This window comes from Pocillopora verrucosa, chromosome 4, assembly GCF_036669915.1.
Source record: "Pocillopora verrucosa isolate sample1 chromosome 4, ASM3666991v2, whole genome shotgun sequence".
NCBI lineage: Eukaryota > Metazoa > Cnidaria > Anthozoa > Scleractinia > Pocilloporidae > Pocillopora > Pocillopora verrucosa.
In genome coordinates, this window is record NC_089315.1 from 20,742,895 (window position 1) to 20,755,009 (window position 12,115).

Sequence of the window (12,115 nt, forward strand, 5' to 3'; positions counted from 1 at the left end):
ATTATTACGGACCGCAAATGTGTGGTACAACAAACTCACAGGTAAAATGGAGTTAGTCCTACTGTGGGGGGAGTGAATTTCAGTGTTCGGTCATGGTACTTCTCGGCACTATGTTTTCATGCTTTCTACTCGATTCGTTTGAACTTCAGGAAATGGTTTGTCTCACAAAATATGGAGCCACTTTCTCTTCGCCCAATATCTCGAGGCGTACTTATTGCTCTGGTTATGATGAACATGCTTGTGATACATTAATCTTTTCCTTATGCTAGAAACTGGAGAATCAATCTCCGAAATTGATAGTCAGCATCGCGTCCGAGCTATGATCATGTATTGAGACGGAGTCCTGGCAATTTGAGCTCACAAGGACGCTGGTAAGCACATGGTTTGCGAAAATAATTGTTGCTTACAGTTTTCGAATTCAAGAGCAGTTTTTGAGAATTCGCGAGTCCGCTGCTGTAACCTTCCTGGATATTTGCTGGTAAATTAATTATGTTACAATGTCGGAATTTCATGGGCGATTAATAATAGTAATAGGACCGAGTGTAGTCCAATTCGGTCTGTAATCATACGAGTGCTTAACAAAATCGGACGACCGCGAAGCGGGAGTCCGATTTGTTAATCACGAGTATGATTATAGGCCGAATTGGACGACACGAAGTCCTATTACAAATAAATCATAACCGTTACGATTTCCGAAAAAAAAAACCAAATAAATTTATTTGAGAAAGGGCTTTTAATATTGATCATCCAAAACAAAATCATTACAATCTTCGAAGGAGGCGAAATGCAAAGTTTAAAAACGGCTTTTGTTACAAAGATGAAAAGAGAAATTAAGAAAAAGACGAAAATCACTCGAGCAAAACGGTTACTTAGTAACAAGAAGTCATTCCACCGTTCAAGTGTCAATCAATCAAGTAATCAACCAGGTGTTACAGCCAAGGAATGAAAAATCCACACATTGATCACAAAATTGCGTTGTCTTAAGTTTCGTAAGGTAACTACAGCTATCTCAAGAAACTAAAGATAGCATCACATTGAACTTTTTGAAGAAACTCTTTTAATATATCAATTGACTAGTCTGAGTCCAAGTTGATGATTCTGTGCCTTTTTCTCCGACTTTGGCTTTGTGAGGGATCTGCAGATGGCACGTTGTTGTTTGTGTTGAACACACACTGGTTGAACACTTGAAAAGGTGCCTGTTGGAGATGTTTTGTTGCCATTGTGACAGATTGGGAAGGTGTGAAAAAGGAAGCATATTGCTTGACCCATACGAATTAGTGGGGATGTTTTCCTTCATGGTAAACAACTTCCAACTAATTTCATTACTTGGCCAATTCGATGCTCACCCATTCTAGATTGGCGTACCAAACACTTGTGGTGGGCCTAGGAATAATTGCATGGTACAAAGGGCCAGAATTTCCGGTGTCCACCCCAGTGCGGTAAAACAGTCGTTCACACCCTCTCTCCTGAGTATGTGTCCTACAGAGTTCCACCTTCTTCTTCGCACCTCACAGCTTATTTCATTGATCCCTGCCAATTCAACTACTCTCTTGTTTGTCATTCTTTGCAACCATCTAATCCTCAGTTTCCGTCTTGGGCATTGCCATTGGAAACTGTTCAGTTTTCTTTTATCGGTCTGTGTGATCTTCCATGTTTCACAACTGTACAGCAGCACTCCACTAGCTGCCCACACCTTCCATAGCCTCTGAAATTTCAGGGGCTGTTCCTAATATCTTAGCTGCCTCCACCTTCGTTGCGTACAGTAGTTCTAAGATACGCAAACTCCTCCAAATCTTTCACTTCTTCACCACTCACCACAATGTTCTCCCTGTTCCTAGCAAACTCAGTCCTAAGTGTATTGCACTTTCTCGCATTAAGTTTAAGGCCTACTCTACTCAATAGAATGGATGAGATAAAAATACAAAAGTTTAACCAATAAGTTACTCTATGATTAAATATATTTCACTAAAAAATCCGATAAAAAATTGAAGAGTCTTCTCTTACATTTAACTTCATTTTAGGAAGGTTCAGATTCCAAGGAAATCAGGTTCAAATCAAATGTACGGTAAGCACACTCTGAAGATGCTCCGATAAAACATATTTTCTGACTCCTTTAATATATTTTATTTTATGTAAAACACTTCAAACAATATCTTCGCCTTTGATTTTCAGGCTACACATCCACTGAAACTGTTTGTAATTGTATGTGCTGTCTATGCTCTTATCATGTCTAGTCTTGTTAAATTCATTACTAATTCCTTTAAAGTTTAGGTACAAGTTTAACTAGTTTGCAATAGGAAGCTTTATAATAAATCTTAGTCACAAACACTTACATTTGAAATGAAGATAAGGCATGGCTAGCATTCGTAAAATGTTCTTACCCTTCAGTGTATGGCTGCTTGATTGGGGTTGAAGAAGTACCTTTGAAGCAATACGATGCGGGTAGCCTATCGAGTATGGCCATTCTCTTCTCATCAAAATTTCACTCATTCTCTTGGATGAATTTTTTGTTCAAAATTTATCAACGGAAATAGATGGCGACAATGATTTAAATGGTGAGTTTGATTTCCTGGTAAAATTATCTCCACTCTCGTCAGCAATTTTACCAGCGGTAGAGGAATTGCTATCGCTATCATCATTTCGCTCAATGCTTTCACCTTTCTGTTTAGACAGATTTCTCTTACTCTGTGATGCATTTCTGATCCCTGTGAAATTTTCATCCCTGGGAGGTGATTTGGTGTATTTGACACCTTTAATAGTTCTGTTCTTTGGTCCATCAAAAGAATCTGAATTCCTGGATGACAGTGTGCAGCGGTTAACAACTTGACCATAAAACTTAACTCCTAACATAAAGCCGAGAATGAGACTTAACAACACTGCCGTCATGACAGCCACAGCCAGCAAGCCTTTGTCATCCGAATCTAAGAAGAAAATGTGAAGTTAAAAAACTCAACCAACTGAATCCACATTGCCTCTTCAATGAATCAATTTGCAATTACCGTAAAGATTTGATTTGGCACCCTCTTTCCAATAAGCGCCCCCTCTCAAATAAGTGCCCCCCTCAAATTTGTGCCCCTATTCAAATAAGCACCTCTATCGGGTAAGCACCCTCATTCCAATAAGCGCCTCCATACCAATAATCGCTCCTATTCCAACGCCACTATTCAGTTTTAGTACTAGTACTTTTAAAGTACATTTACATTGAGATAAACCGTTATCAATCTTCTTTTAACTGCTCACTTAAAGTCTCATGACAAAAACAGCGGTCTTAGTCTCCCATGAGTGCACTGTTCCTTCAAACGAAAGAAGCCGTCTTAAATATTTGCGACGATTGCTTGGCTAGTCGTTCTAGCTAGGAAGGATCCAGGGATAACGAGTCCATTTTCCTTCTTTTTTTTTTTTTATCCTATGCAAATAAACATCAAAGCTTTGTTTCGCAATCTGCTGTTTCTCAAAAAAGAAATATGCGCTGTCCCCAGCGAGCTCCCTTGAGGTACCAAATGCAAATAAGCACCCCGGGCTCTAACTCGAATCATTACAGTTGGAGGAACCATAATGGGACGAATCCACTAATCGGAGACCTTTCACAAGTGTCTCTTTTGTCTTGACCTACACGTTAGTCGTCAGGGTTGCACGAAAGTTTCTTGAACGCGGGGAAGTAAGATTCAAAGAGTGAGGTGACAATGTAAGCGTTATAGTAAACCACCAAACTACCTTAGTAGTATTTACCTGTCCCATCTGTTGCTGGAGTAGGTTCTGAAAGAAAACGTTTTCATTTAGCAGGTAAACAATACAGAGGGTTGGTGGAAAACAAAACTTAAGTGCCACTCACGCTTAGAGCGGTCCCCTCGACTTCCCGTCGGAAAAAGGTTTTCGTTTATTTTTTGCCCATGGAAAGGGTTTAGGACACATGTTTCAAAAATAGTTTAGTTGTTCTCCAATTCTCTTTTTTTGCGTCGTCACAAGTCAAAAATTATTTTTGGCCAGACCACCCTTGTGAACAGCGATCGAAAGTGTAAGATTTTGTCCAGCGCGCAGCGACTGCAACAATGTAGCTCACGGAATTCTATCTTGCCACAAGTTACAAGATGTATTTAGTTCACAGACAAAATATGGAAACTTCAGCTGAAATATTTTTCATACCAGCGTGATCAGAGAAGACTCTTTTCTTGGACCCTCATTTGCATATCAAAAATTCACTACTTTGTACGAAAGAATTCTCAAATGCAGGCGTTAATCGGGCTGAAAAAGCACATCAGTGCATACTTTATACACTGCCTCAAACTCGCGGGTATATCTCTAGCTTCCATCCACCAACTTCTTAAAAACGCAAATCCATGTGTTTGCTCAATTGCGCTCGTGTCAAAGATCATTTGCATGATTCTTAAAATTGACCAAGATCTCTTTCAGTTCATCGGGTTCCGTGAACTAAAACCTATTTCAACTTGTTTTTGTGTCCTTTTAAGCAACGCGACATGTCTGTTATAACCAGAGTGCCAAATTTTCTTTCATTTTGATCTTCTCCACACTGTGCGTAGTTCATGACCTGATATTTCAACGTATATTATCGAGAAGGCGCCTTCCGATCACCTTTGTCTACTTTGGAAGTCACTTAAGCGCGCAAGCGTTACGACCGATCACGTTTACGCAACGTTTTAGGATAACTCGGCATCTATTCTCCATTTAGTTGCTGTGAAAACCTAAAATCCTCAACGTAGAAGATAAACGAACGAAGTTTGAACGGTCAAAAGGAGATCTTGGTCAATTTTTAAGAATCATGCAAATGATCTTTGACACGAGCGCAATTGAGCAAACACATGAATTTGCGTTGTTTTTAGGAAGTTGGTGGATGGAAGCTAGAGATATACCCGCGGGTTTGAGGCAATTGAGGTATTTTTTTAGCTGGGTAGGTCGTCCGTTATCCTAATGTTTTCATAACTTTCAAAAGAATGAAAATATCGCATCACTTACTTCAAGAGGAAAAAGACAATTTACCTAAACGCACAAGGGTATTTTGCGATCTATTGTCTCTATTGTCTAAATACTTCTGTGATTAAAAAAATCGGACAACTGCGAAGCGAGAGTCTGATTTGTTAATTACGAGTTTGATTACAGACAGAATTGGACGTCACGAAAGTCCTGTTACCAATTAATCAAAATTATGACAATTTTTTAAAGAAACTAGACATCGGTTATACGTTTTCATAAAACAACAGTTAACTCGGCGAAATGCAAGACAACAGCGCGCACACGTGACGCGTTCTGTCCACTAACACAGGCATGACATGTTAATTGTCCCTTTAACTGTCCTATTTCACTGTCCAATTACAAGCATGACGCGTACACTGTCCCATTAGTGCTAAAATCGAGCTGGTGATGACCGATCACGTTTGAGAATTTTGTAATAGTTTACACTATGTTTGTAATCATGCTTCTAATCAATAAAGAAAATCAGACTCCTGGTAAGCGGTCGTCCAATTTTGTCAATCACTCACTTACAGACCCAATAAGACTCCACTTAGTCTAACCATTACCAATCATCACTGCGTCCAGGTAAAATCTCACCGATAACCATTAGTTTTTAACCCCTTCTTTCTCAAGATCTCATCAGTAATTTTCCCTACTGTATGCTATACAATTCTTATGATTTTAGTTCGGAGAATTTGGTATTGGATGAACTAATAATCCTCTAAATGATATTTTTCTTTATTCTTATCACTGGTGTACTTGATATTGGAAGGATACTGTGAGGAAAAGTTCTCTCTTGCTTATTCATGGGAGTTAAAGGGTCAATCAGATGCCACATATTTTTACCTTTTTTGGTCATACTTTAAATCGATACCACCATAACTATTGAAAACATTTTAATTTTTTTTGTCTCATATTATATATATTGATATAAATACATTGTATTTGCATGCACTTAATTCAGCCTTAGGCTGCGAGGTTGATTATAGGCCCCATTATTGGTAAACGTACTTGTTTATCATATGAGTATGATTAAAGAGAATTAAATTTGCATATTGAATTCAGACGGTTCAAAAACCGTTGACATCCTAGTACTACAGAGACATTTTTCTCAAGTGGTTCACCTGAGAAATTGAGTAATATTTCCAGTTTTGACCTACAAAGGAAAGATCGTCAAACAAGCTCGACCAGAAGGATCACTTAACACAAAACAACCGAGTTAAACACCCATGTCGTCTCGACTTCGAAGACCTTGTATTGGAAGTCCTATGACTCGAGGTCTATCTCTTCAAATCCAAGAAACCACTACTTATGACAGATGTTTATCTTTCCCCAAATGTAAAGGCCGAATACGACTGTAAGCTCGCCGAAAATACTGAACATGCTTCGTTATTGAACGTGGAGGCTATTCTGCTGGAAGAAATGAACTTGGATTGACCTCCAGAGAAATTTTAATGACCATCAACTGGTCAAAGAGTTGAGAAATTCCAAGTTTACTCAACCTGTATCGTCTGGTACACGTCCCATCAGTACATTATGCCTTGATAATGTATGGATCTACAAACTGGATCGGATTGTAAAGATCGATGTCCAGACATTGGTATTTGTGACCACCAGCCAGTTTTAGCTGTACGTTTGAACAAATATTATAACATCTAATTGAAAAAAAAGCATATCACATTCGCCGCAACGAGCCAGCAACAAAAACTTACTTGGGACGCTTTCCATACTGAGTATATGTGTTGCATCTACCTTCAGGTTCCCCACTTGTCCGGAAGACACCCTCGCTTGCAAATCCTTCAACAAGTCGTGACTTGTTTTCGAAGCTTCAGCAGCAAAATTTATCGTCATTTGACAGAGCACACTTCCTCTCCTACGTATATCACAAAAAAACGTGTCCTTCACTACAGGAAAATTCTCTACTGTTTTCTTTATACTTCTTTTTCTACTTAAAAGTACAACTACAGAGGCAGAAACCTATGAATCTGTGCTAGTCTTGGTAAACGAATACAGACACGCAATAGACAATAGGGAATACGTGAAATCTCCGTTTCCCCCTCCTCCACCCTCCTCTTTATGCCGGTCATAAATCCGCAAGTTTTATTCTCCCTAAAAGCCATTCCCAGGACCTTATAACCAAAAACTGTTTTCTTTTATTTCCCACGGAAAGGGTTTGGGACACTTAAAAATTTTTTTGATTGATCTCGAATTCTCTTTAAAATGTCGCCATAAGCAAAAAAAAAAATGATCTCTGGCTAAACTGCATGAAAGCACAGTGATCGAAAGTGACAATTTCACAGATTTTGTAGAGCGTCTCACTCTTGGCCGATCAGAGCGTACGTTGTGTTAGCCAAAGGCCCAAGCCATATGGTGACTTCAGATGCATCTGTAATAATTTCTGTATACATTGACGAAATACAGGAAATTCTCCTGATTCAAAAACATGATAACAAGATACATCATTTGGGATCGATCAGTCAGCCATCTGATGCAACTGTATCATACACAGTGTCATCCCAGATGCGAAAAACAATGTACAAGTAATAAATAATAAAGTAATAAATAATTTTTCTTACAATTTGATGTAATAAACACTTACAAATTTTTAAAAGACTATGAATCGCCCTCGCCCTACGGGCTCATGCAATCGGCCATTTTACAGTTTTGTACTTAGTTGCCAAGCCTTTGATTGGAGTTAGGCTGAAGGTGACCTTGTTGTGATAGAGACCAGTATCTAGTAAGCATGATAAAAAAGTAATTTTCATTTGAAAAGCAGCAAGGTTTGTATCATAACAAGGTCAACCTTCGCCTCACTCTTGTTCAAAGGCTTGGCAACCAAGCACACAACTCGTATACGTTGTCGTCTTCGAAAAATTTACTCGTGCTTATTAACACCAAATTGCACTTTAAACCTTGTTGTATACATAAACAGAATATTGCTGTGATGAACTATTTATCGTCTAGTTATTAATTAAAAATGTCCACTTTTGGATATGAATAAATGTTTTACCATTTTTCCCTTATTATCCAATTATACAGACTCTTCCCCTCTATTGTTTCCTTACATAGATCTACCAAATAATGAAATTGACATTACCTAAATGAAATATCCTTCACACTCACAAAGGCAGGACTTTTATTATAGATTTCCTGTACCTAGAATAATTAATTGAAACAAGAGATCAGATTAAGAAAGTAACGTTACAAAAGCAAGCCAATGAAAATGTTCTGGAATACAAACCGCAGTTCTAACTTGACCTGCCAGGTTTTTATATCTTTCTGAAGTTCTCTCAGAAAGTTCTAAACTCCACTCCTCGTTTGTAAGCTTCATTTCAGCTTTGACTGGTTTATCTGTCAAGATTCAAATAGCATTTTTTTTAGTCTTTCAAACTGCTCATAATGTGTAATCAAAGTACCTAACACCATTTTGAGTAAACGTTGTATCCTGTTATAGAAACTGTTGTTGTTCATTGTCTCATGATCTATGCATCGAAAACTGAAAAAATGTACCAATGACAGCGCACCACAACACACCAAGGTGCTATAAATAGCGACACCTAAACTTTCCACGTCGTCGCCTGACGATAACTAGCAGTAAGACGTCGAAACGTCGCAGTCAATACACGATTGCTTAGCCTGACTCTTAGATCGAGAGACAAACAATTAACCATTCATTTACGTAGTATCCTGTTTCATCTTTATCTTAGTCTCAACAGTTAAAGCAACATGGTAACAAATCAAGTCGAGAAAATTGTGTCACACACTACATCTTCAAAGGTGTGCTTGTCGCAGAAAAAAAGTTTTTCTCACGTTTTTTTTAAACAAGATAAAGATTTTCGAGCTCCAGATGAACAGCAATTACGTCTAAGAATTTTCAAATCTCTAAAAGAAAGCAAATCAAAGTATGGAAAGCCAAAAAATAAAAATTAGTTTTTGACCACACGAAGTGAAAATACTGCGGCAAAATGCTCTTATGGCGATTTCTTTAGCAGACGTACAAAAAGTTAAGAAAAAGAAATAGGAAGATTACTCCATCATGCGTTGTGTGGGCGATTAAGACGCTGCAGAATGTGATTCCTCGCAAGGTCGAGTTACAGTGGTTTCAAAATTTGTCCTTTAGTCACAAGGGGGGCCAGGGCATGTGGTTTAAAGTATAACGACGGCTATGGGTAATTAGCTTTCGTCTAATGAGACGTCAGTGCCTCACTATCATTTTACAAATTTAAGATGGCGGCCTAGTAGTGGAAAGCGGCACCTTTCTGAAAGACTTCGTAACGCTCTCAAGAGAGCAAACCAATTTAAGCAGCACGTATGCCTTAGCTTGAGAGGTTGCAAAATGAAAATCAGTGTTTTGTGGACCAGACCAGTTCCTAAAAATAGGTTTGCATTGTGTACGTGTGTCTAGTACAAATATGAGATGAGTGCATAGGTGTACCAAAGTGCAGTAGTTTTCAGGATCTCTTTTTTGGATTAACTATGTAACACTCACACTATGAGCTCCACGTTTTCTAAGCAAACAGAGCCTCGGGAGAGTTTTTCAATTGATCAAACTATGACTAACGGAAAACTGAATTTTGCAAATTTTTAAGCAATAGCAAGTACAATTTTAATATGAGATCAGTTTATGGGAACGAAAAAAACGGAAAGATTTCAACACGAGGTTTTCCATAAATATTTAATTCTGCAAAACAACGATAGATACATTTTGGGTACAATTCGCGACGACGTTCATATTAGTCATTATCGGACACCAAAAGAACACAAATATCGTAAATTAAAACAAAAGGAATATACAAATTATGCAGTGCTTTTAGTAGCTGAAAAGTGGATCCTCGTGAAAGAAACAAAGTCGTAAAATTTGTTAACTCATGCACTGCCTATATGGGGTCGTATAGTGCTGACCGCGCGTCGATCAAAAGATAAGAGTGACGATGCACAAAGTACCAAAGGTCAATTTTAAAAGTGAAAAGCATGCGTGAAAAGCGCGTATGATCGGAAGTCTATTCTGTATCAATAACTTATAAAAGACTGGTTTACTATCCAAAATAACCTAGCTTCGCCACCTCAGGCTCTTCTTAAGACACGACGATCCTCAAAACGCGTGGTTTTTTACGATGATAAGCTTTCTAATAACGTTTGCTTTTGCTTTTTTTTTTTTACTTGATCCCAGTATCCCTCTGTTTACTCAAGGAGTCTTGTTCACCAAATGGCGATTTCCGACTTCTCACGGCAGATCCTATGACGAAATATCACTTCATGTAGCTGTCACGTATGCTAAACTTCACAGAGACCATAACATATTACGTCATTTTTTGTCCTACATGAAGCACCTACTAAATCTTTTACCGCTCTTGCAAGGTGTTCAGTTGCTACTCACTAGACACAAAAATGTATGCATAAAAAATAAATAAGTAAATAACTTATAAGGCCTATATTATTAGCTGTAGACAGGGTTCTTCAGAAATAACTAGCACTTCATTTTTTTACTAATCCTGTTAAAATACGTCAATCAAACTAATACCTTTTCCTAACCGAGTTCGAGGTCTGTACTGAACATTTCTCGTCGCTCTAGTGAAGTAGAATGACTCCAAATGACTAATGCACTTCGAAAGCAAAACAAGTCGAAATCGTTTTTCATTTGTCTTAAACACATATAAGGGAGATGAAACCGAAAAAAAATCCCATTGGCTCATTAGTTTTGTGTCGCAACAAAAACAACTTCAAATTTTGCCGGCCGTGTAGTTGTGTACGGCCTACTAAACCGACTAATTATAGCATGAGTAGTAACCGAGAGATATAGTAAGTCGTAAATACGTCACGTCATACACTCAGCCAACAGAAAAAAAATCAAGCTAGATCAATATAGAAGTACACCATTTATGAACGAATCAAAATATTTTCTACATACTTTCACGTTTTTTCCTTTTCGCACCATTTTTATGACGTGTAACACAAATATTCCTTATTCTATTTGAAGACGTACCATTAATGTAAATCGGTTTGCTAAATGATACTCCAAAGTAATTCTGTGCCACGCAGTAATAAGACCTTTGGCCTCCATCATCAGTGATGGTGGTTTGGCGTGCTGGAACAACGCGTTTCGTGTTCCCGGTCACCTTGTAGATAGTTATACATGGGCTAGGCAACCCACTAGCATTACACAAAAACAGAGACGTATTTCTCATTTTCGCCAGAAAATATGTGGTGACAGGCAATGAACCTGACGAAAAGGCAAAAAAAAATATACACTCAACAATATTCAGTTTAAATAATAGTTATTGTTTGCAGTAGCAACTGCTCCCCATTAAGCTTAAACCGCTGTCCCTGACGCAATTGATGTTAATGGTTTGTACTCCTTCTGCAGCTGTACCTATTGCTGTATCTGTTGTTCCTTCCTCTGCTGGTTCTACATAACAAACTTAAGTACATGATTGATACGACGCTATACTTTATCACGTAATTCCCAAGAAGTCGAAATAGGAATTCGTGTTGCAAGGCTTGGTTAAGATTTGGAGTATTAGTATTGCCCTCCTAGTATTTTGCAAATTAAATCGTGGAACCTTTCATAGAGTTACCTGAAAGATTTATAACACATGAAGACGACCCCACTTCATTAGACACAAAACAATGATAATTGCCAAGGTCCTTGAGCCCGAAATTGTTTATGTCCAACCTTCCCTGATGACTCGTCAGTCCAGAGTTTATTCGGAAGTCTGAATGAGCCGGAAGAGGCTTGGAATCTTTTTCCCATCTGATCACTTTAGGAAGCGGGACTCCATTTCCTTGACATATCAAACTATTAACATGTCCATTTTGGTCCAGAGAAGACGTCAATGAACACACAGGACTTTCTAATATAAGGAGAAATTGGAGTGTGTCAAGAGCCATTACAATCCAAAAGGAATAATAACATAAGGGAAATCTATTCTTACATCACTAGGATGTCCTTTTCTTTAACGCTAGACTATGAGCAGTCCTTCTTTTTCAGCGAATACTGCCGTGCGAGTTAAAAAAGGATCAGTGAAAAAACAAAAAGTTAATGTTTGTGTGCCGCGGAAACCTATGGGAGTGAGGCGCTCGAAAAGAAGAGATTCCCCTCTTTTCAAGCACCTCACTCTCACTCATGCAACCGTATTCGTCATAAAGG

General features: G+C 38.3%; 1 protein-coding gene across 3 annotated transcripts in view; it reads right to left on the reverse strand.

Moving 5' to 3' along the window:
* Window positions 1-714: 714 nt before the first annotated feature.
* LOC131773096 (semaphorin-2A) overlaps window positions 715-12,115 on the reverse strand; it is a 47,868-nt gene continuing 36,467 nt past the window's right edge. For all 3 annotated transcript variants that reach the window (XM_059089066.2, XM_066164733.1, XM_059089065.2), the window contains exons 21-27: window positions 11,544-11,819; window positions 10,952-11,188; window positions 8,210-8,319; window positions 8,066-8,124; window positions 6,681-6,841; window positions 3,730-3,756; window positions 715-2,921 (exon numbers count right to left, since the gene is read on the reverse strand). In XM_059089066.2, coding sequence (XP_058945049.1) covers window positions 2,512-2,921; window positions 3,730-3,756; window positions 6,681-6,841; window positions 8,066-8,124; window positions 8,210-8,319; window positions 10,952-11,188; window positions 11,544-11,819 — 1,280 coding nt within the window. In that variant the 3' untranslated portion in view covers window positions 715-2,511. The remainder of the gene's footprint in view (window positions 2,922-3,729; window positions 3,757-6,680; window positions 6,842-8,065; window positions 8,125-8,209; window positions 8,320-10,951; window positions 11,189-11,543; window positions 11,820-12,115) is intronic.